This window comes from Geotrypetes seraphini, chromosome 1, assembly GCF_902459505.1.
Source record: "Geotrypetes seraphini chromosome 1, aGeoSer1.1, whole genome shotgun sequence".
Classification (NCBI taxonomy): Eukaryota; Metazoa; Chordata; class Amphibia; order Gymnophiona; family Dermophiidae; genus Geotrypetes; species Geotrypetes seraphini.
Genome location: NC_047084.1, coordinates 348,388,471 through 348,415,806, shown reverse-complemented (window position 1 = coordinate 348,415,806; position 27,336 = coordinate 348,388,471). Strand labels below are relative to the sequence as shown.

At 44.9% G+C, this 27,336-nt stretch overlaps 1 protein-coding gene across 6 annotated transcripts in view; it reads right to left on the bottom strand.

Moving 5' to 3' along the window:
• The window catches only part of FRAS1 (Fraser extracellular matrix complex subunit 1), a 741,777-nt gene that overhangs the window by 146,286 nt on the left and 568,155 nt on the right, over positions 1-27,336 (bottom strand). For all 6 annotated transcript variants that reach the window (XM_033963431.1, XM_033963422.1, XM_033963441.1 and 3 more), the window contains 3 exons: positions 17,398-17,588; positions 12,431-12,584; positions 2,195-2,458 (listed from right to left, as the gene is read on the bottom strand). In XM_033963431.1, coding sequence (XP_033819322.1) covers positions 2,195-2,458; positions 12,431-12,584; positions 17,398-17,588 — 609 coding nt within the window. The remainder of the gene's footprint in view (positions 1-2,194; positions 2,459-12,430; positions 12,585-17,397; positions 17,589-27,336) is intronic.

Sequence of the window (27,336 nt, the reverse complement as noted above, 5' to 3'; positions counted from 1 at the left end):
TGAATAGCTTTGCATCCTACGAGAACTGACAGAAGCTATTCTGAGAGCAGCGCGGGTCCAGGCAGACCTGCCTGTCTACCTACCTGCCAGCCACTAGGCCTGCCTGCCCTGTCCCGGCCTACCACTAGACCCACCAGAGGGGAGACAGGGCAGGGTGGTGGGACAGGGTACAGCATTTGGTTCAGAATTTTTTTCTTGGCTTTTCCTCCTCTAAATCTAAGGTGCGTCTTATGGTCAGGTGCGTCTTATGGAGTGAAAAATACGGTAACTCCTTGCAATTGACGCTAATAGGCACCAATTAGAAGGTATGTGCACAACTTGGGTCAGTGCATTCTTTAGTTTCAATCTGTTTTTATAGAAAGAACCTGTCTGATCAAGACACACAAAAGACTACAAAACTCCATCAGTTACAATGACAAAAACAAGTGGAACATGATTTCTTGTGGTCCCACTCAAAGAATGTTACAAATTAAACATAAAGTGGTGCATGTCAGTTCTAGTGCACAAATCTCAAAACGGGCAGATCCTAATTGTTAAGTGCACTGGTATAGAATATGCCCAGTTCGTGCACAACTTAGGCACAAATATTTAGGATTGGTTTTTCTTAGCCTAAATGGGTGTACCTAAATGTTAGTGACGTGTTCAGCCGCAAAGCGCGATTCTATATATGGCGTATCCTTTTTACAGAATCACACTAAACACCGTTCTAGTCAGTGCTGATTTTTTTGATGCTATATTATATAGAATCAGGCCCTTAGTGCTTCTTAAATAGGGGAAGCGGTAAGGGCAACTACATTATTTGCAGTTGCCGCACACTAGTGCGCAACTTGCAAACTTAAAGGCTTATTTTACCGCCACATTAAATATGGGCTTACCATGTGAGGAACACAAGAAGCCCAACACATTTTCATAAAAGGGCTCCTAGATATCTGTATTTGTGAAAGACACTTGAAGCAGCGCCAAAACATGGACCCTGTCAGGTCCACTTCCAATAAATTGCTCTTCTGCGGTCCACCAATAACCGTCCAAGGCTTATTCCTTCTACCTCTTTGTGGCTGTTCGACATGTGGATTTGGTTGTTCTCCTATGTCTTTTCTTATGGTAACCACTGGCAACAGTTTCCAGACTGGTCGCTTTCCAATAACTGCCTTCTGTTCTGTGGGGAATTCCTGCGAATGATTAGATCTCTAGCTAGTTTCCTGGAGCCCTCCTGTCTAAATATCTTAGTTCACTCACTTGTTATCTCTAAAATTGACTACTGTAATTCTCTTTATGAAGGAATCTTACAAAAAGAAATGAGACGACTTCAGCTAATCCAAAACACTTCCATTAAAATCATTACCAGCTCCAAGAAATATGACCATGTCTCCCCTCTACTTAAAAACGCCCACTGGCTTCCCGTTCCTCATAGAATTAATCTCAAAATTGCATTACTCACATTCAAAACACTTAGGGCTCCTTTTACGAAGGCGCGTTAGTGCCTTAACGTGCGGAATAGCGCACGCTAAAATGCCCCGCACGCTTGCCGCTACCGCCTCCTCTTGAGCAGGTGCCAGTTTTTCGCCTAGCGTGCACTATAGCACGCGCTAATCTGGTGCGTGCGCTAAAAATGCTAGCGCACCTTCGTATAAGGAGCCCTTAAACCCAGAGAACCAGCCTTCATTGATAAATTACTTATTCCTCAAGTGCCCATTAGAGCTCTTAGAACATCCTCCCCAAATCTAGTCTTTGTTCTTACTCTCAAGACTTTTTGTACCCGTCGTACTACCTCCTTTGCAGTAACTGCTCCCCTTATCTGGAACTCCTTACCACCTTATATTAGGAAGGAACCAAGTCTAGATAAATTTAAAGGAGCTTTAAAAAGTTTCCTATTTCGAGATGCCTTTGAGCACTAACACTTGTTCTCCTTCCTAACCTCTTTTCTTGAATCTTTACAGGCAGCCTAAATGAATTCCCTCCCCTCCTTTTGTTTTTTCCTTTCATTGTGATCTTTTCTCGATCTTATTGTAGTTCACCCTCTCCCTTCTGTATCTTGTTAGTTTGTATTGTCTTTGTAATAAGTTATTTTGTTGATTTGTAACCTTCCCCCCCCCCCAATTTTATTACATTTTGTATAATCGCTTAGAATACATCAAATTATTATTAAACCTGAAACTTGTACTTTGACATATACTGGTGGTTAGAACTTACATACCAGCAGAAAGCTGCAGGCCCCTGTTCACAGCCAGTCGTGGTGACTCATTCTTTGGCAGCTGCATGGAAATCTCCAGCCGTCCGATCTCAGAGTGCGGGCCATCCGTCAGCGAGAAACCGAACTCATCCCACTGTGCGCTCAAGCTACTGGGTGTATAAATGATTAGCTCATCCAAAACGTCCTGGTAGGTGAAGGAAGAACCTTGAGACAGAATGCGACTGTTTCCCAGGGGCTCTGAGTAAAACTGGCGTCTGCGTAACTGACCTGAGAAGACATTAATATTATGGCAAAGAAATCTATTAAACATTAAAGATATGTACGGTCAAAACATTTTCACTTCTTTTTTTGGATTTTAACAAATTTTTCCCAGTTTTTGATTGTTTATTAGTTCAATTCAAAACAGAAAAATTTTTTAGGGGCACAAGGACATTTTAATGTGTAAATCGATGGATGTGGGCACATGCATGGGTTTATGTGCATACAATTAATTCTGCGCGCACTTTTTTTTGGTTCTCAAATTAACAGAATGTGTACACTGACCCCTGGATTCTATATAAGGTACCCAGAGATTTAGAAGCCTACATTTTGGCATGGTCCTGAGATGCATGCACAATTTAATTGGTTAATGAGCCATTAATGAGCAATAATTGCCTGCTAATAACCAATTACTGATGTTAATGGGCAAGCATTAGGATTTGCATGCCTATCTGATTGTATGCTTTAACGCTTGGCACCCAAATCTTACAGCGTACAACTCAAAACAGGGTGCGGCTGTGGGCAGGGCATGTCAGGTACATTCAAAAACATTGCACTCGTTGTTACGCACCTAACTTGGGAGCCATCATTTTCACCAGGCTCCATCTGATGTCAATCTGGTGCCCAAAGTAAGAGCGCGCCCTTTATAGAATCATGCTTAGTGCCGATCTTTTCCAGTGCTATTTATCGAATCCGATCCCTGAATACACAACCCTGTGAGTGCTTTCCCCAGACTTTTGTGTAATATACTATTGTTGCAAGCAAGTCAGCCCATTTGCGACACACGTAAACCCTGACATTATTCCTTAAGAGGATTTCCTTTGCTATTGTAAGGGACTAAGGACAAATTCCAACACATGCATAGTGGTCTTAGAGCCTGTCTTATACCCCTCACAATTACCTCTGCCATACTCACAGTACCACAAAGAAAGCCACTCATACCACACTGTTCTTTTTATTCCATATCACTGTGGTTTCCCACATGCCCAGTAGTAGAAGACAGGTTATACAAAATAGAAATTCTTTAGTACACATAGCTTAGGACAAGTCTAACAAACAAACAAACCAAGACAAAATTGAAAACTTTTTTTATGTGCTAAAGCTTTTTGTTAGCTTTGTATAATATTGCATTTTATGGTTCATTGAGGATGAACATTTTTATGAGAATTCTGCTAGTTTTTGCGATTATATGTGGAAGCATTATGCTAGTTTTAGGTATTATACGTGGAAGAATAGGATAAGATGCATCTAATATAATAAAACGCTAGGCCGCGCATGTGCACTCCCATCGCGTACGTCCGTTTTCTGTGAGCTGTAGGGCCGCAGATAGGAGTGCGCATGCGCGCGAAGCTCTGAACTGCCAACCGCGAATGACCGGGGGAACATTGTACTCTTATTTGTAACCTAACTGTATCAGTAACTGTACTGATCTACCTAAACTAGCAAGTCTATTGAATGTCTGTGTCCAAACGGTCCACTGTGTAACTTTCTGGGTATCACAGGAGCGAAACAGACAGGGAGCTTCCTAGCTTCGGTGCCCTTCTCAGTGCCAGGTTGGTAACCACCCTCCCCCCAAACCTTTTACCATGAATGACTCGATCCTGGTGGAGCTAGAATGGGACGATGGCTTCATTATGCTCGTGGCCAACGCGGAAAATAAAGCGTTGGAAAATGAAAGATAATTAACAGCAGCATGGCATGCTCTGAACTAGTGCTGCCCGATTCAGGAAAAAAAATTTCAATTCGATTCAATTCAGCCTATTGAAATGGTTTTTCGATTTGATTTGATTTTCCAATTGGGTATTTTTTCAAACATCCTGATGGGTTTATTTTATAGCTTCTATACCCCCTTTGCCCTCTCCTACCCACACTGGCGCTATGGTGTAAACAAAATAAAGAAACAAAAAGGACTTTTCCTCTCTCTGTTAAATCCTAGGTCACGTTTGCGGTCTAACACCAGCTCTGGCAGGATACACCTTTCAAATCTGACATATTGTAATCACAAAACAGAAAATAAAATGATTTTCTACCTTTTGCTGTTTGGTTGTCTTCTGATAACTCGCTTCCTGTTCCAAGCTTATGTATTTTATATCTTGTTCCAAACATATGTATCTTGTTGTAAACATATGTCTCTTGCTGTAAACACTGCATTCTCACTGCACGACTCCCATTGTAAACCGCTTTGAACTTATGGTATAGCGGTATATAAGAAATAAAATTATTATTATTATTATTCTTTCTTCTTTCTCCGTGCTAACAATCCATCTTCCTTCTGTGTCCTCCCCTTCCATTTCCATTCCTTTCCCCTGGTCTGGCATCTGTCTCTCCCCCCCCCCCACATGCCCTGACATCTCTCCCTCCATGGTCTAGTATTGCCTTTCTTTTCCCTCCCTCCCATGCTCTTAGTATCTCTTTCCTCTCCTCTCCCTTCCTGGGCTTCCTTATCCCTCCTTCTCTCTCTCCCCAATTGGGTGCAGCAACATCATTTCTCTTCCCCCTTCCCCTCTCCCCCTCCTCCTCCACTGCTCTCCCCCCTTCCCTCCTCCACTCTCCTCCTCCACTGCTCTCCCCTCAGTCCTGCTGCAACTTTCCCTCTTCCATTTTAAGTCCAGCAGCACTCTCCTCTGTTCCCAATCCAGCAGCACCTCTCCCTCTCATCTCCCTCCTCCACTCAGCTCCAACAGTACCTCTCCCTCCCCTCTACTTCCGTTTCCCCCACCAACTAGCTGCAGCACCTCTCCTTTCCACCCCTAGAGCAAGCAGCACCTCTCCTCTCCGACTAGCAGGGCTCCTCTCCCTTCCCTTCCCTTTCCCTCCCCTCTGACTAGAAGCAGTACCTTACCCACTCACCTCCCAGGTCTAGCAGCATCACTCCCTCCTCTCCTCGCCTCCTATCAGCCCCCTACCTCTTGTCTCCCAGGTCCATCGGCATCACCCCCCCCTCCCGATTAACAGGCTCTCACTGGCTTGTGGATTCCCCAGCCTGACTCGACACAGCCTGAAGTTGTGTTTGACTCCGGTAAAGAAAGTACAAAAGAAAAAAAAACAGGCGCTTTTTCAAACCCTCCCCGTAACACTAGCCTGTATTAGTAGCTGCACTGTTCTCTCCTTCCTTAGCTTTAGCGAGTCAATTCGCTTCTGCAGCCTCAGAGCCTCTGCTAGGCTGTCCCGCCTCTGATGATGCAACTTCCTTCTTCCTTGGAGGCGGGATGGCCTAGCAGAGGCTCTGAGGCTGCAGAAGTGAATTGACTCGCTAAAGCTACGGAAGGAGAGAGTGGTGCAGCTGCTAATACAGGCTAGTGTTACGGGGAGGGTTTGAAAAAGTGCCTGTTTTTTTTTCTTTTGTACTTTCTTTACCGAAGTCAAATATAACTTCAGGCTGTGCCGAGTCAGGCCGAATCCACAAGCCGGTGAGAGGGTTTAAAAAAAAAAAAATGTTTAGAGTAGCAGGATTCGTGAGCGCGATAACAGCCGGGCAAGGGGAGGTTGGGCCCCGAATCGGAGAGGCCGATTTTTAAAAAATACACATCGATTCGAATCGATTCACCCAAAGTGAATCGGTGAATCGATTTGAATCGGATATCAGGCAGCACTACTCTGAACAGCCAAAACGATGAACTCATCCAGTTTTGAGTATCAGACACCTAAAGGAGGAAACTTCAAGCAGATTACTATGCTTAGAACATAAGAACTGCCATCTCCGGATCAGACCTTCGGTCCATCAAGGCTGGCGATCCGCACACGCGGAGGCCAAGCCAGGTGTACACCTGATGTAATTTTAGTCACTCATATCCCTCTATGCCTCTCGTAAGGAGATGTGCATCTAGTTTGCTTTTAATCCTAGAACGGAGGCATTAATTGGCAACAATTTGAATTTATACACACATCTTGCTAAGCACTCTTCTATAAAGATCTGCATGCTGAAGGGTTAGAAGGAAAAGTGTGCCTTTTTGCAGATGATACCAAGATTTGTAACAGAGTAGACACCGAAGAGGGAGTGGAAAATATGAAAAAGGATCTGCAAAAGTTAGAGGAATGGTCTAATGCCTGGCAACTAAAATTCAATGCAAAGAAATGCAGAGTAATGCATTTGGGGATTAATAATAGGAAGGAACCGTATATGCTGGGAGGAGAGAAGCTGATATGCACGGACAGGGAGAGGGACCTTGGGGTGATAGTGTCCGAAGATCTAAAGGCGAAAAAACAGTGTGACAAGGCAGTGGCTGCTGCCAGAAGGATTCTGGGCTGTATAAAGAGAGGCGTAGTCAGTAGAAGAAAGAAGGTGTTGATGCCCCTGTACAGGTCATTGGTGAGGCCCCACTTGGAGTATTGTGTTCAGTTTTGGAGACCGTATCTGGCGAAAGACGTAAGAAGACTTGAGGCGGTCCAGAGGAGGGCGACGAAAATGATAGGAGGCTTGCACCAGAAGACATATGAGGAGAGACTGGAAGCCCTGAATATGTATACCCTAGAGGAAAGGAGAGACAGGGGAGATATGATTCAGACGTTCAAATACTTAAAGGGTATTAACGTAGAACAAAATCTTTTCCAGAGAAAGGAAAATGGTAAAACCAGAGGACATAATTTGAGGTTGAGGGGTGGTAGATTCAGGGGCAATGTTAGGAAATTCTACTTTACGGAGAGGGTGGTGGATGACTGGAATGCGCTCCCGAGAGAGGTGGTGGAGAGTAAAACTGTGACTGAGTTCAAAGAAGCGTGGGATGAACACAGAAGATTTAGAATCAGAAAATAATATTAAAGATTGAACTAGGCCAGTTACTGGGCAGACTTGTACGGTCTGTGTCTGTGTATGGCCGTTTGGAGGAAGATGGGCAGGGGAGGGCTTCAATGGCTGGGAGGGTGTAGATGGGCTGGAGTAAGTCTTAACAGAGATTTCGGCAGTTGGAACCCAAGCACAGTACCGGGTAAAGCTTTGGATTCTCGCCCAGAAATAGCTAAGAAGAAAAAAAAAAAAAAAAAATTTTAAATTGAATCAGGTTGGGCAGACTGGATGGACCATTCGGGTCTTTATCTGCCGTCATCTACTATGTTACTATGTTACTATGTTTGCATGCAAATCTTTTAGTGTGCAACTGAAGAGGGGGCATGGGTAGGTCAGAGGTGTTCACTAAAGATACATGCAGTGTTATAGAATTTGGGGGATCTTTGCCTAATTTAGATGCGGGATTTACACTAGGATTCAGCTGGTGCAAGTCTTTGTGCCTAAAAGTTGGCCACTGATGCCAGCCTACCTGCTATCTATAAACCGTGCCTGACTTGGAGCACCATTTATAGAATAATGCTCAGTGTGCATTTTTTCCAGCAACAAAATTTGGGTGCCATTTACTGAATTTAGGGCAGGATTCACTAAAGCCCCGAAATCTAACCGATTCGTGTCCTATATGTTTCCGAGTCATTGTAGCCGATCGATTCAGTAAAGCTTGTCCATGCAAATGATCCAATCGTAAACATGCTACTATTAGCGCTGAAACATCAATCAACGCGCGTGTGCACTGTATCCTTGTTGGTTTTGAAGCTAGCTCTTTAGGACTTCACTGCATAGAAATGGGGCGTGGTTTAATCGCGGACATCATCAGCGGGCTCCAAATGCACCTACCGCAAAGCATTGTTGTTGTAAAAAAGGAAATATAAGGAAGTCTTCTTACCAATCATTATTTTTCTGAAGTACTGTTGCAAGCTGTCCAAGCTGTGACCATAGCGGGCAGGGAAGTGCTCACCTTCTTGTTTCTCTAGCTGTAGCCTCATTTTCCTCGGCATACTCGTGTTCCAAAAGAAGAAGATAGTGTTGCCGCCGAGCGCCATCCATTTCTCTCTGGAAAAGTACTGTTAAGTTGCTAGAAGGCACAACAGTTAACAGCTGTTGAATGCGCTGGGATCATGCGCTGTTATATACAGCCTATAAATCCCAGGAGGTTGTGCTGCTCCAATTGCCGTGAAGCACATAGGAACCACAAGCGACACCCTGACGTCACATGCACACGACAATCCAGCTGGAAGGAAGAGGGTAGGGATAGCTGGCTCATAAAAGTTTTATTTGATTTTGGATTTTTTTTTGTTATTTGGCATTGATATTTGAAATGTACAATGCGCATGGAGAGCACGGGTTAATCGGCGATTTTCTCTCCATGTGCATTACAAATCCGAGATTCACTCCCGTGCTCGCTATGCACATTCCAAAAAAATATATATATATATTTCTAACACTTATGCACATGAAAGTTTACATATATTTAAAAGTTTTGATATATTTTGGATTTTTGGAGGGGTAGATATATATTTTTAATGGCATACTTAACATGCCCGCGTCAGTTGCTAGGCAGAAATAGTCGGCGAGGATGTAAAGCGACTGGTCCTCAGCAGTCGAAATTTTTTGGATCGAAAAGGCCAGTTGGTTTGGACGAAATAGTTTCATGAATCGACGCGTTAAGAAATTTACATGCCTTTTTACTCATTTGCATGCGCAGATTGGATCAGGTGCGAATGTGGTCTGGAGGAAGGTTAGTGAATTGAGCTGGAGTCGGAAAGTGAGTGCAAACCGATCGATACACGATCGGTTTGCTCGGTGAATCTAGCCCTTAGTCCTTAGTTTAGGCCTAAACTAAACAAATATTAGCAGTGAAGATTACCGTATTTTCGCGGATATAACGCGCACCATTGTAAAACGCGCACAGGGGTATAGCGCGCAGAAATCACGATGATATGTACAAAAACTTTTCTATACCGCGCTCAGGCATATAACGCGCATGCTGCCCGACTCTCCTTTCGCTCTCCCCGACTCTCCTCTGGCCACCCCGACTCTCCTTTCGCCCTCCCCGACTCTCATCTGGTTGCCCCGACTCACCCTGACTTTCGGTGCACTGCCCCGACTCTCCTCTGGTTGCCCCGACTCACCGTTCACCCGCCCTGACTTTCGGTGCACTGCCCCGCCTCTCCGTGCCTGTCCCCCTTGAAGTCCTGTCCCCCCTTGAAGGTCTGCCTGTCCCCCTTGAAGATCTGCCTGTCCCCCCTTGAAGTCCTGTCCCCATCCTGAAAGCCTGATGCCCCCCCTCGACGTCCGATTCTTCTCCCCCCTCGGCAGGACCACTCGCACCCCCACCCCGAAGGACCGCCGACTCCCCGACAATATTGGGCCAGGAGGGAGCCCAAATCCTCCTGGCCACGGCGACCCCCTAACCCCACCCCGCACTACATTACGGGCAGGAGGGATCCCAGGCCCTCCTGCCCTCGACGCAAACCCCCTCCCCCCAACGACCGCCCCCCCCCAAGAACCTCCGCCCGTCCCCCAGCCGACCCGCGACCCCCCTGGCCGACCCCCACGACACCCCCACCCGCCTTCCCCGTACTTTGTGTAGTTGGGCCAGAAGGGAGCCCAAACCCTCCTGGCCACGGCGACCCCCTAACCCCACCCCGCACTACATTACGGGCAGGAGGGATCCCAGGCCCTCCTGCCCTCGACGCAAACCCCCCTCCCTCCAACGACCGCCCCCCACCAAGAACCTCCGACCGACCCGCGACCCCCCTGGCCGACCCCCCCACCCCCCTTCCCCGTACCTTTGGAAGTTGGCCGGACAGACGGGAGCCAAACCCGCCTGTCCGGCAGGCAGCCAACGAAGGAATGAGGCCGGATTGGCCCATCCATCCTAAAGCTCCGCCTACTGGTGGGGCCTAAGGCGCGTGGGCCAATCAGAATAGGCCCTGGAGCCTTAGGTCCCACCTGGGGGCGCGGCCTGAGACACATGGTCGGGTTTGGCCCATGTGCCTCAGGCCGCGCCCCCAGGTGGGACCTAAGGCTCCAGGGCCTATTCTGATTGGCCCACGCGCCTTAGGCCCCACCAGTAGGCGGAGCTTTAGGACGGATGGGCCAATCCGGCCTCATTCCTTCGTTGGCTGCCTGCCGGACAGGCGGGTTTGGCTCCCGTCTGTCCGGCCAACTTCCAAAGGTACGGGGAAGGGGGGTGGGGGGGTCGCGGGTCGGTCGGAGGTTCTTGGGGGGGGGCGGTCGTTGGAGGGAGGGGGGTTTGCGTCGAGGGCAGGAGGGCCTGGGATCCCTCCTGCCCGTAATGTAGTGCGGGGTGGGGTTAGGGGGTCGCCGTGGCCAGGAGGGTTTGGGCTCCCTTCTGGCCCAACTACACAAAGTACGGGGAAGGCGGGTGGGGGTGTCGTGGGGGTCGGCCAGGGGGGTCGCGGGTCGGCTGGGGGACGGGCGGAGGTTCTTGGGGGGGGCGGTCGTTGGGGGGAGGGGGTTTGCGTCGAGGGCAGGAGGGCCTGGGATCCCTCCTGCCCGTAATGTAGTGCGGGGTGGGGTTAGGGGGTCGCCGTGGCCAGGAGGGTTTGGGCTCCCTCCTGGCCCGATATTGTTGGGGAGTCGGCGGTCCTTCGGGGTGAGGGTGCGAGTGGTCCTGCCGGGGGGGGGGGGATGTATCGGACGTCGGGGAGTCGGCCGGGCAAGAGGGCTTTGGCTCCCTCTTGCTCCGATCGTGGATGCGGGTGCGGGTGGGAGCGCGTGCGAGCGTTCGTTCGGGGTGGGGGTGCGAGCGGTCCTGCTGGGGGGGTGAATCGGGCGTCGGGCGGGGTGGGAACTATGTTTAAAAACTTTTGTATACCGCGCTCAGGCATATAACGCGCGAGGGGTATGCGCGGTACGTAAAATCACGTATAACGCGCGCGTTATATCCGCGAAAATACGGTACTGTATTACATGAATATTCAGTGAGGATGACTATACAAGTATGTAAAGTGGCATTGACCTTGCATATTAATTTAAATGCTACAGCAAGGAATTTAAAACCAACGACTCTCACCACTGAATATACTCCCTCCCCCCCCCCCCCAATACACACACACAGTTTTCAGGACTGGCCTGTGCTTCAAGCCACATCACTACATGCTGCAGCATAGGCGATGAGGGTTGGTAGGTATGCTGGCTGCCTAGGTGATGTGCTACATTCCAGAAGGGAGAAAAGATGACTGTTTGACCCTTGTCAGCCAAAGAAATGGTACAGAAGGTAAGTCTTAGAGAAGACATTTCTCCTGACCAAAAAGGGTATCGCGTGGGTAAGGAAAAAGAAAAACAGGAAAATTCTGATAAAAAGCACATTAAAAAAAAAAAAATAAAGTTATTGAGAGAGAATGACAGGCAAAACAATAAGAGAGAGGGAAGATATCTGGATTTACAGATAATAGATACAGTAAGTAGGATAGACAGAACAAACAGTTGACAAAATAGCAGATAGGAACAAGATTGGTAAAAGTTCTGGTCATATTTTAAGCATCAAAGGGGTAATTTGCATGAATGCATAAATAACACCTGCATGCTATTACGTGTGAGCGCACCCAGGAAATTTCCAAAGTGAAAATGTTTTGAAAATTACCCCATGGAATTTAGATAAATATATTTACAGCTGCTTTTAGACATGCATATATTTCCCAGGTTAATTTGCATGCACATTTTACAAACTATATGTGTAAATGCTAATTCCTCCCGAGCCCACCTTTAGAAATACCTTCATTTAAACTGAGTGATCTTATGTGCATACAGGCTGTACATGTGAACACTTACCCACATATCAGCAGTTTTATAAAAAGCCTATTTCTGCAGATAAAACCCTGCTTTAAGCACAGAAATGCGCTTTAAAATTACTCTCCAATGGTTTAATTCATACTGTACCTTAAACATGTCTGGCATTTTATGAGAATGCTTAGTATCCAACTGTGTTTTATGCTGGGGGGGTGTGTTTGTTTGTATCTTGTGCATTTTTATGATTTATATATGTTCTTTTGAAACCTACTTAGATAGGTCAGATATTGTGTGATATAAAGTTAATAATAACAGTAATAAACTAACATTTATATGCAGTCAATTAACTTTGGTGAAAGGGTTTTCCACTGCATAACACATTCATACACGCATGCACATCCACCCATATGTATAAGCACATATAAAAGAAGAGGTGATCATACCGTACTCAGGTTTTTTAGTTACTACGAATACCAGTTCATTATCTGGTGTGTCCATGTCACTGACTGCTATAGAGGTATTCCCAATTACTGCTCCGGAGCTGTCCAGCACTAGGACAGGGTGCACTGAGAGCTCTGGAACTTCGTCATTCTTCCTCTAAGAAAAAGCAGGTTCAAATGGATGTATTTAATTGACTCTTATCAACACACCAAAGCTATGAACATTATGAATAAAATCCCCTGTAAATGCAGATGACAAATGGGAGGGGGGGGGGAGACAGAAATTCTAGCAATCTTGAACATTTTCTTCTCCAAGTGCTATCAGCTGCAGAGCAGACAGCTCAAAAAGTTAGATTTGGTAGATTTTGACAGACGTCTCCACTCGAAACCCTGAGTGAAATGGTATGATAGCCATGTTAGTCCACTGTCTGAGATAATATCTAGAATTAAATAGAAATAAAACAAAAGGAATAAAGGTAACACCTTTTTTATTTGACTAACTTACCCCCTCCTTTACTAACGCAAGTGCGGGTTTTAGCGCTGGCAGCAGCGGAAACTGCTCCAACGCTCACAGGAATTCTATCAGCTTCGGAGCAGTTACCGCCACTGCCGGAGCTGAAACCCGTGCTACACGTTAGAAAAGGAGGGGGTAGTGCATTGTTTGATTAGCTTTCGAAGGTAATCCTCCTTCTTCAGATCAAAAATAAGCAAATGTTGACAACTGTTTATACATATATCATATTAAAAACTGCAGTACCAACCAGGATATCACCTCTGTTTTTTTTAAGTGTTGCCCCACAGAACACTTTATCAATGATTTTATGGTGAGAATACTAAAAAGAAATTTTAAAACAATCTAGGAACTTAAGACCTTTGAAATCAAAATGATAAAATATTTTGACACCCACCAAACAGGACTCAACAAGGACCCTGGCTTCCTATCACATTATAGGCCATGGCCCAGATTCACTAAGGACACGGATCGGATCGGAGGGATCAAATCTGATCCGTGTCCAGAGGGCTGATTCACGAATCGCCCTCATGCAAATGAGGGTGATTGGAATCACGCCCCCAACCGACAGCCCGGATCACTTTATAGCAATCACGACGCATGCGCAGACCATCTGTAGATAGTCTACACATGCTTAAAGAGCAGCGACCTTTTTTTTTTTAACTTTACTTCAGACCAGTGAGCGGGTTAAAACCACGGGCTCGTACTGTGGGGGAAGGCTGAGGCAGAGAGCAGAAGAGTCGGAGGCAGAGAGCGCAGGAGATTCGGGACAGAGCAGGGCGGCAGGAGAATCGCAGCAGAGAATCGGGGCAGAGAGCAGGAGATTCGGGACAGAGCAGGGCGGCAGGAGAATCGCAGCAGAGAATCGGGGCAGAGAGCAGGAGATTCAGGGCAGAGCAGGGCGGCAGGAGAATCGGGGCAGAAGAGAGCAGGGCGGCAAGAGAGCTGGAGAATCGCGGCAGAGAGCAGAAGATGCAGTCGGAAACGACGTGAACGACTGGTAACCAGCAGTAGCTTGTTTGTTGATCGGCCAGCCCAGTCAGTGTTGCAGGGTTTTGTTTTGTTTTTTTAGTGAATCGCTGCCTGCCTATATTTGAATGCCGTTTCCCCTCATTTACATGCGCGGATCAGAGGATGATCGGGACAGAGGTTAGTGAATCGGGTCGGAGGGAAATCGGGTCACAAAGTGGTCAGTGGGCTTAGAGAATCTAGCCCCATGAACTTTCACTGCATCTCCTCCTTATCACCTGCCCATGTGTGTTTCTCACACACTCAACCTCTTTCGTCTTTCACCTTATCCACACCTCCCTCCTTCCGTGAGGCTATCACTGAAATGCTTTGATGTTTCACTTACAGATAGTGGCAGTTGTCAACATTTGCTTATTTCTCATCTGAGGAAGCTAATCAAACAATGCACTAACCCCCTCTTTTACTAAGTCTCGTCAGCCGATTTAGTGCAATGCTAACGTGTCCATAGAATATAATATGAGTAAAAGCATTATGTACTTTTACCTGTGGGATTTAGCAGGGGCAGGATTAGGTTGAGAGAGCCATATAAATTTAAGTAAACAAAACTATGCACATACTTCCCCCCTCAAAAAAAGGCACATATTTGAACAGGTACTTCTTCCTGTACAATATCAGAGAAAAACTATCCGCAGAGTAAATTCTGTGACTAAAACATTGTTTTACTATTTACTCATCTATACGATACTTCACAGAAGATTAAGAAATTCCAGGCAAGTGTGGTAGGACTGATGTTTCCCTAGTGTTTGTTCATTAAAGTTCCAGTGCACAGTTGAATGATTCATTTATGACAGGAGATGGAAACCCCTGGCATCCACTCCAGAACACTTTCCTGCCTGCACACTGCTGTCGCTCCAGTGTTGGCAACCATGCTAACTCTGAAGAATTCACAATCTGTTTGCACGTAGGACTCAATGCCATAAATGGCACCGATAAAATTTTGTGATAAGCACTGTTCTATAAATGGTGCTAAGTTGGACACTGTTTAAAGAATAGTATTTAGCGCCAGGATCCATGCCATACTCTGGGCACCATGATTTACACCAAGAGTAAAACCTGGTGCAAATTCTCGTGACTAAATTATACAATTTTCCTTGTTCTAAATACCGAATTTTTTGCTCCATAAGATACACCTGACCATAAGACGCACTCTAAATTTAGAGGAGGAAAACAAGAAAAAAACCATTTTGAACCAAATTCTCCCTGCCAGGCTATGCACCCAACCCTACACTCCTTGCCAGGCTCTGTACCCTGACCCACTGCACTGCCCTGTCCTGTAACCTGCCCCCCAGTACCTTTTTTAATCCCTCTCTCTTTTTTATGGTACAACATTTTTTATTGGTTTCCAAAATAAATTACAAACAGGGCATAGCCCAAAACAGAAACAAGTCCAAACAAAACTGGAACAATAATCAAGAATAGCACAGCATGAACCCCCACCCCCTCCTAGAGCAGGGAGCAACCTCCAGTATATAGAACAATGAAACAAAAATTAAAAACAACCTTTTTTAACCACCATCCCTTTTAACAATACCCCTGTCCCATCCAGTAGCGAAGATATAAATTTTTAACAACCCTCCCCCTGGTCGGGCCTTTTAAAAACACCCCCACTACCTTTTTTAACCCTCATCCCTTTTTAAAACACCCCCTGCCCAGTCCCGTCCCTCTCCCCCATTGCCTGGTGGTCCAGCAGTGCATCGGCCGGCATGCGCGAGCCCTCCGCTTGCCTGCCTGGGCCCGCGCTGCCTCTTCCCGCCCTGTTCCGCACCTCCTTAAGCCTCTCCCATTGCCTGGTGGTCCAGCGGTGTCAGCGCCGCCCTCTGAATGGTGTTTTCAGCGGCCAGCAGGTGCGAGCTTTCCGCCCGCCTGGGTTAGTGCTGCCCTTCGAATGGTGCCTTTAGTTCTTGCTATGAATATGCATGAGATCTATTTGCATGCACTTCTTTCATTGTATGCTAATAGATTTCATGCATATTCACTGGGAAAATCCTGGAAACCCGCCTGGATTGCGGCCCTCGAGGACCGACTTTGACACCTGTGTCTAGCCCATAAAATGGAAATATGTTGCTTAAAAGACCATAAAATAACAGTCTGGTATTAATGTTTGATGACAGCTGATAGAGGACTACTTTATATGTAGCCTATAGAGTACTGTTGTGGTATGAACATCAAGAAGTGAACCTGTGATCCTCAGAGCACTTCTCAAGCCTATCATTCATGATGCCATCTTGGGAAAGTCACTTCATCTCCCTATGCTTAGCTAAATGGTTTCCAACAGAAACATTTTCTTTTGCATTTCCCCACCGATATTCAGTCCATACTGGTAATGGGGTGTGTGTGTGTTTTGTTTTAATCCCAGCCAATAAAATCCAGATATTCAGTGGCAGTAACCAGACAGTGGCTGTTGAATACCTGGTATTATCCACATACACTTAGGATAGTTTTTATTCTGTCCTAAGTTATTCAGTTATCTGGCTACCGGCATTGAAAATGATCTCCACCCAACACCATCCAGATAGAGCTGCCGTGGTCTGTAAAGGATTCAGTGGCATTATCTGGCACCAAGGCCTAGATTCACTAACCTTCTTGTTCCTACCCGATCCGTGGGCGATCTGTGGCAAGCTGACTGATTCTCAATGCGTCCTCATGCAAATGGGGGCAATGGGAGGCAAGCCCCCCACCAACCGCACGGATCACTGGAGAGCGATCCTGATGCATGCGCAGACCATATTCTTTGCCTGTAGATGGTCTGCACATGAGCTTGCTGTCCATTAACAAACTTTGCTTTTTTATTTTTGACTTTTTTACTCGCAAGCCCGTGGTTTTAACTCACGGGTTTAAAGTGGGTTAAAACCATGGGCTCGTGCTGTAGGGAAGGGCAGCAAAGGCAGGAGAGTCATGGGGCAAAGGCAGTTGCTTCTTCTTGACCACTTATCCACCAGCAGGGCTCTCACTGGGGGACAATGCGCAGGAAAGTCAGGGTGGCAAAGACAGGAGAGTTGGGGGCGGCAAAGGCAGGAGAGTCGGGGTGGCAGAGCTGGAGAGGCAGGCAGGGCAGCAGAGAGCAGGGTTTTTGCAGGGCTGGGATTTCAAGGCGGCAGAGAGGCGGAAAGGACGTGAATGACTGGTCCTCAGCAGTCACTTCTTCTTGATCGGCCAGCCCAGTTGGTGTTCATGAATTTTATTTAGTGAATCGAGGCCCTTCCTACTTTGCATGCCGTTTCCCCTCATTTGCATGCACAGATCAGATGTGGGAGGAAGGTTAGTGAATCGTGTCGGGGTTGCAAGTGGTCGGGCTTAGTGAATCTAGTCCCTTAACATAATCTATTGACCCCATAACTACTTCAGCACTGTTGCACTGGGCTTTGCACCTTGCTGGCACTTTATAATTATTGCTTCCCTCCCCCTGCCGCTCTTTTCAATTTGGTTGTACCTGAATGGTGATGCTGATAGTGTGCATCTCAGACTTTCTGGATTCGTCAGTCACATAAAAGCTGAAAGAATCATTAGTGGGCTCAATGCCTTCATGGATGCTTTGGATATAGAAGACGCTGTTCTTCAAAATATCCTGGATGGAGAATGATATATCTGCAGCTGCTGTTGCCCCTACACCAGATCTCTCACCTGCAAAAACAGGATAATGCACTGCAGTAAACTGCCCCCATCCAACAGTATTCCTTCCACTGCAGCTAATAAGCCAGTGCAACCTCCCACCCCCATTCAATTTTTTTCTTAACATTCTTTATTTATGCTTTACAGAAAAACATACAGGGAAAAACCTGGAACAATAACAGTCAAACTCATAAGTAACAAATATTTCAGAGCAGAATAATTTCCAATTCCAGACCACATTTTGAGACTCACCATCCATCTAACTAGGCAATTAAGGGCATATTTAAAACTCTAAGATATTAAAAAAAAATAAAAAATAAAAAAGGCATAAATTGGCACTTGGATTGCTAGGGTGTCCAAGTGCCAATTTTCAAAACGGTCTCTGTGGACATTTTATAAGCCATTCCACCTGCTGTGCGTCCAAAAGTAAAGGCAGGGCATGCTCTGGGCGTGCTTAAACTTGGACGTCTCGTGGTGATATCAAACTGTTCCCAGGACGTCCCGGATGGAACTTACATGTTCTGAGATAAGACTTTGCTAAACAGCATCTAAGTGCCAAAAATGTACCCAAATTGACCAGATGAAGGATTAAGTAAAACACTGTACATACCTGTCTCTGGAACAGCAGCACTAGTATGGGAAATCCTAGGGCCTCTTTTACAAAGCCACGCGGCAACAGCCCCGAAGCCCTTTAAATCTCTATGGGCTTCGGGGCCGTTACCGCAGCAGCCCGTGCTAAACGGCTTCGTAAAAGAGGCCCCCTAGTGTCTTAAGTAGCCTGGTGTGTGGGCTACAGAGCCACAAAGAAGAGGATCCAGGCACATAAGCCACTCTAACCACTATATTTATGGTGGAAAGTGTGAGCCCACCAAAATTCTACTATACTGCCACCTGGTGGCCTAGACATCTAAGTGGCTGATTTTTTTTAAATGTGGACTTCTAATATATGTTTTTTGTGTTTTATTGAATAATCATTGAGTGGGGGGAAAAAGGTTGATTATAATCAAGTGTAAGTTGAATGTGCTTCTATTGTATAATTATGCGTTACATTTGTTATATTGCACTATTAAAGTTTTGAAAATTAATAAAAGTTAAAAAAAAAAATAAAAATGTGGACTAAGCTAGATGCACATCTCTTATGAGAAGCTTAGAGTGATATGGGCACTAAAACTTTGCCAGGGTACACCTGGCGGGGCCTCCGTGTGTGGACTTGATGGACCTAGGGTCTGTTCTTGGGATATTGCCAGTTTGAAAAATGGCCGTATCTCCGCCTTCGGACATGAAACTCAAGTTGGGAGGGGGGGGTTAGATAGATTCACCGAGTATAGGAGTATTCCCGTTCACATTTTAAATGCACTTCCACAGTTGCCGCCTGCATAACAATCTCAGCGGACCGTCTTATCTCACACAGATAAGTTCAAGTCTTTGATTCATTTGTTTGTTTTATATTATTTGCTCACTAAGGCGGTGGGTACAATAAAATGGCTATGATGGTCCCATGGCAACTTTGGTATAGTTTTTACTATTCCACAAGGTTGCAGGTCTGAGCACTTTATAACACAATTATATTTATTGACTAGCTGATAACCCGGCGTTGCCCGGATATTTATTTATCCCAAAATGTCCAACCCCCTACATGTCCCACCCCCCCTATGTCCCACATGTCCCACCCCCCACATTACCCCCCCCACATGTCCCAACCCCCTACCCTCCACATGTCCCAAAGGAATGTCCCTCTCTATGGGGCTGAACTTAGACTTAAACGGCATCGGGAATGTCGGTATTCATCTCTGCGAGCCCGAAAACTATGGGTTGGACATTAATATCTGTCGCTTTTGATAATTTTAACATATCACCTTCTTCCCACCCCCACAGTATTTTACCCCGTCCCACCTGCACAATATTTTTCCCCAGATAGTAAGTCATATGTGTACCAAGTTTGGTTGAAATCTCTCCATGCGTTTCAGAGTTATGCTGAGTATTCATCTGTGAGCCCGAAAGCACTATGGGGTAGATACTAAAATCTGTCATTTTCAATCATTTTTACATATCCCCCCCTTCCCACCCCCACAGTGTTTGTCCTCAGATAGTAAGTAATGTGTATGTCAAGTTTGGTTGAAATCTGTCCATGCATTGAAGAGTTATGCTGGAACATACATACATATACACACACACATATATTCAAATTATAATGTGAAATATTTGACAATATAAATACAATACAACTAACGCAAAACTTGATTATAAACAACATTTTTAGTTTCACCTCCAGGAGCAAGAACATATAAATTCTTGGGTGAACCCACCCTTGAGCAAGCAACATAGAGTTGTGGGCCGCGAGACCCCCAGAACATATCACCGCAGGTAGTGAGGGATCTGCATACCAAGTTTCGTTCAAATCGGTCAAGCCGTTTGTGAATTACTGTGAGAATGGCAGCTTTTTACATTTTTTCCATTGACATGAATGGGTGAAATCTGATTTTCTGTTTGTAGCTCTGCCCACGTGTGCAGGTGGGCCGCGAGACCCCCAGAACATATCACCCCAGGTAGTGAGGGATCTGCATACCAAGTTTAGTTCAAATCGGTCAAGCCGTTTTTGAATTACTGTGAGAATGGCAGCTTTTTACATTTTTTCCATTGACATGAATGGGTGAAATCTGATTTTATGTTTGTAGCTCCGCCCACGTGTGCAGGTGGGCCGCGAGACCCCCAGAACATATCATCCCAGGTAGTGAGGGATCTGCATACCAAGTTTCATTCAAATCGGTCAAGCCGTTTTTGCGTGATCGCGGCACATACACACACACATACATACATACACACATACATACATACATACACACATACATACCTCCGATTTTATATATATAGATTATATGAGCTTACAAAAACTGCAATTTAAAACTTGTGTTGATTAATAATATTGCCGTGAGTAATATTGTATTCCCCTGGACCTGGTATTTATAATTTTAGTATTCTCACCATAAAATCATTAATGCAGTGATCTAGATTGGCAAAATGCTGTCCTACAGAAGTGTCTCCCTGGTTAGCACTATAGTTATTAATATGATGTCCATGCAGAGTCAATCTCGCCTTAAGTATTCGGTCTGTTTCTCCAAAATAGTATCATTCTTTCTTCATATTTTTTGCATTGAATAATATACACTACATTTGAAGATGAGCATGTGTAGGATCCCCTTATGCTGAAAGTAGTTTTATCTCTTACTGTTTCATGTATTTATTGCATTTCTATGCTCTTTGTTGCATTATCACATAAGTGCTGAAATATATATTCTTTCTATGACTTGTTTCCTATTTGTTCCCTAATGTACACTACAGACAATTCCTTTTAATAGCTCTAGTGATATATAAGGCATGCTCAGAATTCCTCTGGTACCGTGACTGGTTTCAAATCTTTGGCCTGGAGTGCGGTTTCATGGAGAAGTAAAAATGCTTCCCTAAATAAAAATGAGCCATGATAAACAGAGAAGATGCAAAGGAGGGAGACAAGCCTCATAACTGTGCTGTAAATTAAAATCCTGGCTGGTGGGAGGGTGTAGTGCTCATATAACATCCTTACCCAGAACTCTAGTCAGATATTTAGTGAGATCTTCAATGCTAAGACAGACAGTGATCCATACTGTGATTGGTAGAATAGCCTGTTTTTCTTAAACTGTCTGTGTAGGTCAGACGTGTCAAACTCTGGCCCCGTGGGCCAAATCTGGCCTGCGGCGTCATACAATTTGGCCCACAGACAATTAAACATTTGTAATTAAGCTGGCCCGCCGGGAAGACGAGGTAGCCAGGAGGATTAGGCGGACCCGAACTGCGCCGGAAGCCGGGAGAGTGCAGGCGACATGAGCGGCAGTAGAGAGCGTCGGGAGCACAGCGTCACACAGTGTGGCGGCCGCCAGACTTGCCTGCTGGAAGGTATCAGCTGTAGATTCACGCGCCAAGTTTGAGGCGCATGAATCTACAGCTGATGCCTTCCAGCAGGCAAGTCTCGCGGCCCCCACACTGTGCTCCTGATGCTCTTTACTGCTGCTCGGGCTCCCAGTCTCCTCTCTCCCAACCTTTCCCATTATGGTCCAGCAATTCCTTGTCCCCTCTCCCTTTCCTTCCATCCCTATGGTGCAGCAGCATCCTATTCCCCCCCTCCTCTCTCTCCCTTCCCCAGTCCCCCAAGATTGCAGCTTCAATGTTCAGCAAGACAGTGGCTCAGACAGGACAGCCTACTTGGGAAAGTCAGCCAGCTCCAGGAGACATAGCTACAGAAATCCCAATGCTGTGTGCCTTCCCAGATTGTGTAAGCTGCAAACTGCAGACCAGAAATAAAAGTCTGCTAAGTGTGTTGTACTGCCTAAATAACCCATAAGGAGCATGGAGACAAAAAAAGGAAAGATGCCAGACCTCTAGGGGAGGGAAGGGAAACGGAAGGAGAGGACAGAGATGGAAGATGGATGGTTAGTATGGAGAAAGAAGGAAATGACAAATGGGCAGGAGACCCTGGCAAGCGAGTTATCAGAAGACAACCAGAGACTGGGACCAACAAAAGTTAGAAAAAATAATTTTATTTTCTGTTTTGTGATTACAATATGTCAGATTTGAAATGTGTATCCTGCCAGAGCTGGTGTTAGACAGCGAGCGTGAACTAGAACCTAACAGAGAGAGGAAAAGTCTTTTTTATTTATTCTGTTTACACTACAGCAGGGTTGTCCAATGTTGGTCCTCGAGGGCCGCAGTCCAGTCGGGTTTTCAGGATTTCCCCAATGAATATACATGAGGTCTATTTGCATGCACTGCTTTCATTGTATGCTAATAGATCTCATGCATATTCATTGGGGAAATCCTGAAAACCCGACTGGATTGCGGCCCTCAAGGACCGACATTGGACACCCCTGCACTACAGAGCCGGTGTGGGGTTGGAGATATTGTAACCCTATACTTCTACTAAGACTTAGTCACTTAGGGGTCCTTTTATTGAGATGCGCATTTAGCGTGCGCTAAATCGGCTAGCGTATCTTAATAAAAGAGCCCCTAAGTATCTTAATTAAAAATTCAGTCCACGACTTAGCCTTTTTTTCAGATTTCGGCCCCTTATCTGATTGAGTTTGACTCCCCTGGTGTAGGTGAAGGTGTGGTTCACTGGTAGAGCTGTTGCTTCCGCACCCACAGGTCATGAAATCAAATCCTAGTGTTAATCCTCCAGTGGCCACTGCTTTGAAATGTCAAAGCCACAAAAAGCCAGTATACAAGTCCCTTTCCCTTCCCCCTTTTTGAGGGGGGGGAGAGATGATTTTTTAAATGCCTTCAACTGGGATTTTCTTTATGCTTTTGTTTTTCTGGCTGTTTTTTTTGTTTGTTTATATTTTTGTCCTTCTTTGTATGTTTTTCGCCTGGTTGGGTTCCCTTATGGTTTCACAGTCCTGTTTCCATAGAAAGATGGGTAATCAATCAATCAAAGAAAGAAAGACCTGGAGGCTGAGGAAAGGCTTTTCCGGTGACGAAAGGCAAGAGGTAGCTAGCTTTTAAATGTTCTTCTGTAATTGGGCAAGCAAGAAGAATATAGTGCTGTACTTAGAATGAAAAGAATCTGCGATCTAGAAACAGAGAAAATGATAGCAGATGCACTTCCCCCTCCCCATTCGCGGTTTCCCTACTCATTATTTCACATAATTGCGATTTTTTTGGGGGGTGGAGGAGGAAAAAAAATCAACCCATATTTTTGACTTCCCCCCGGCATCCCGGCCTTACCTGGTGGTCTAGCTGGTTTTCGGGGCAGGAGCGCTCCTGCCCCGTGCAGATAGCCATTAGGAAATGGGTGTGGGGAGTTCCCGTAGTCTCTCGAGAGAAGGGAAGGGAGGCGGAGGTGGGTCAGAGCCGGATATTCGCGGTTTTTCGCCATTCGCGTTCCGGATCTGCCCCTATCCCCCGCGAATAACGAGGGAGAAGTGTAAAGGCCACATGACTCACACAAGTCTGCCCATCCATATCATCTGCTATTTCCTCATCCCCCTAAGAGTTCCTACATGCCTGTCCCATGATTTCAAGTTTATTTAAAATTTCTTATACCGCCCAATCAAGCCTTCTAGGCGGTGTACAAAAACATCAAAATAATGCGCCAAATAAAATACAATTTAAGCAGAAACAGACCAGGGGAAATGACAATATTTAAAGACATTGACAAACGGGAACAAAAGGAAAGAAGGGTTAGAACTACAATTGACAGAGAGAAAGAGAACACATAAGGGGAAGAATGACAAAGGGAGGGGGGACAGAAGGTAAAACCTTTCTTGAATCTAAGGGCTCCTTTTACAAAGGTGCGTTAGGGCCTTAACGCGCGGAATAGCGCGTGCTAAATTGCCCCGTGCGCTAGCCGCTACCGCCTCCATTTAAGCAGGCAATAGTTTTTCAGCTAGCGTGTGCTATAGCGCTAGCGCACCTTTGTAAAAGGAGCCCTAAGTCATCCTTAAAAGTCCTCGTTTCTACCACCTCCACTGGGAGTTTGTTCCATGTACTGTATCTACCACCTTTTCTGTAAAGTAGTATTTCCTTAGAAATGTGCATAACACACCCACATTCCTGGGAAGAATAAAAATTAAAACTAAGCACTAAAACATGTTTACCATAAACTACAGACTTGGAGGAAGTATGACTATATATGCATGTGTGTGTAAACCAACTGTAGACTTGAGTTCTCAACAAGCCCTTAAGGCATCTCTCAAACTGTGTGCCATGGCACAGTGGCGTGCCCCGAAGAGATTCTGGGTGTGCCCCGAGAGATTCCAGAATTTTACTTTATTTTTAAAAATTCCCTTCATAAGTACACTCTAGAATAGATCACATGTATGTCTTGTATGCAACAGTCTGTCAATGTTATGAGCATCTGTCGGCGTAAGGATACAACTGCCCAGATAACATAGTAACTTAGTAGATGACGGCAGACAAAGACCCGAATGATCCATTCAGTCTGCCCAACCTGATTCAATTTAAATTTTTTAATTTTTTCTTCTTAGCTATTTCTGGGCAAGAATCCAAAGCTTTACCCTGTACTGTGCTTGGGTTCCAACTGCCGAAATCATTCTTTGACATGATTAGTCCTTGAAAACTAACGGCAAGTAAATTTATTTTGACATTTCATGTAGTAGTTATTCTAACTTGAGCAACAAAGCAATCAAAGCTTTTGTTACCGTTTGGATCTTATCTTTGCAAAACTTGGATTTTCAGCTGCAGACGGTGGTTAATGAAATGCATGGTTGCTTGTCAACTATCAAGCCACGTTTTGAGTAAATTTGCACTCCAAAACAAGCGCATCCATCGCATTGATTAGCAAATCTATTCTATCTATTTTAGTTTCACCGTTACACTTATCCATACATAGCTTAGAGCAGTGATTCCCAACCCTGTCCTGGAGGAACACCAGGCCAATCGGGTTTTCAGGCTAGCCCTAATGAATATGCATGAGAGAGATTTGCATATGATGGAAGTGATAGGCATGCAAATTTGCTTCATGCATATTCATTAGGGCTAGCCTGAAAACCCAATTGGCCTGGTGTTCCTCCAGGACAGGGTTGGGAACCACTGGCTTAGAGAACTTTAAATCAATAACTCTCAAATTTATTTTTTGGTGGGTTTTGCAATTTTATCATTTCAATTACAATGTTTCACAAAAACATTTGCTCTGTTTAGTGTGCCGGAGCTAAAAAAAAACCACGTTTGAGACACACCGTCTTAAGGGCAAAGAGCTCTGTCCTCCTTCTCCTTTCCAGGGATAAGGCATAACATTAAAATTGTTTTTTCTCTTTCATTTCACCTCAAAGCCTAATTATTCAAAAGAAACAACTCAGTTCTAGCCAGTATATGAGGTGTTAAATACATTCCAGCAAAACTATAGTTTATCTGGGATGTGCCAAGTGTCTTAAAAAAGACTGCAGACAGCACAGAACACTGCAGTTTGGGTACTTTTTTTATATTTCTAAATAGGATAGAATTACGCCATATATCAAATTACATTGGCTACCAGTAAATGCAAGGATTCACTTTAAGCTTTGTGTTATGATTTTTAATATTTTAGATGCCTGAAGCCACATTATTTAGTGGAATTAATAACATTACTAGTGGGTAGGATGGGTCGAAGCAATTTTATCTTCACTTTCCATCTCCAAAGGCAATTAAGTAATGTATTCAATGGAATGCATCTTTTTTTTCTATCAGGCTCTCTTAATTTGGAATGAACTTCCTATTCTAGTTAGAACAGAAGGTTGCTATATACTTTTTAGAAAACGTTTGAAAACATTCTTGTTTAAGAAATTTTTTTAGCATGAAACTAATGTTACTTTATTCTGCTTTTATCTAACTGTATTCTATAAGCTCTATGAATATTTGACATTATGCTATGTTTGACTGGGTTTGCTTCCAGTAGCTGACATTTATTGTTATCCCACAACACAGAGCAATGGAGCCTGGGAAGACACCTCAAGTTTCATGCAATCAAAATCAAATCGATATAACTCCAAAGTCATGCTAATGGCTAGCAAACAACCATTTCCAGTGCTGTTGCATGGCTCACACATTTCATACAAGAAGCGGAGGAAAAAGCCTCAGAGCCCCATCACTACCTTCCAGAGATCAGATAGTACAAATCCGGGGTCAGAACTTTATCATCGGCATAAACCTTCCCCCACCCCCCGTTTTCTTGTGTATGAATGTATATTTTTAAGCCTTGTGCAATGCAGAAAATTATTGAAATACATGATTTCACAGATTACCACTACAGAGACTAGCAAATGAAATACTCATCTTATTGCTGGGAGTCATAAAGCACAGACGTTGATTGTAAGCTCTTTTGAGCAGGGACTGTTTTCTTACTCTTTGTGACTCTGTGCAGCGCTGCGTGCATCTGGTAGCGCTATAGAAATAGTTAATAGTAGTAGTCACCAGAAAAGCTACAACAGGGTGCGATCGTCCCTTCATAAAAAATGATTATTTGCTAGCCATTAGTATGACTTTTGAGTTATATCAATTTGATTTTGATTGAGTGAAACTTGAGGTGTCTTCCCAGGCTCCATTGCTGTGATGTGTGTTGTGGTTTAACAGTGTTTTCTTGTGGCGATTGGATTTGATGTTACTATTCTTGGGTTTGAATTTCTAATTTATTGTTATCCGCCATGAACTCGTAAGGACTTTTGCGAAATTCAAATTGTAATGTAATATAACTCTTTGCACTGACAGAGCAATCTCTTCTACAGATCGATGACTACCCCACTATTCTAGCGGCTGGATGCCCCAGATTTCTCAACTAGAAATTCCTTGCACATCCTGATCCCATCCAGTGGGTCTGCTGCCATATTCACAACATTCCAGCCATGCTTCTCTCCGATTGCTTTCTCGTCAGCCTTTCACCATCTTTCTCTCAGTTTCCTGATCCCATCTGGCCATTCCAGATTTCTTTGGAATTCATTTTATTTATTTGGATTTAGCTTACTCCTTGGAGCTGAAGGCAAGTCACATTCAAAGGCATGAGTGGCACCATTTCTGCTAGTGGGTACTCAGGCTTTATGAAAAGAGTAAATACTTGCTTAAAACTTACACACTTTAAGTGACTACCAACAGTCTTATCATTATGGGCTGCTACATATCCATATTCTAGTAAGTGGGGAGTGTGTGTTGCAGCGGTTAGAACCACAGCCTCAGCACCCTGAGGTTGTGGGTTCAAATCCCACACTGCTCCTTGTGACCCTGGGCAAGTCACATTAGATAG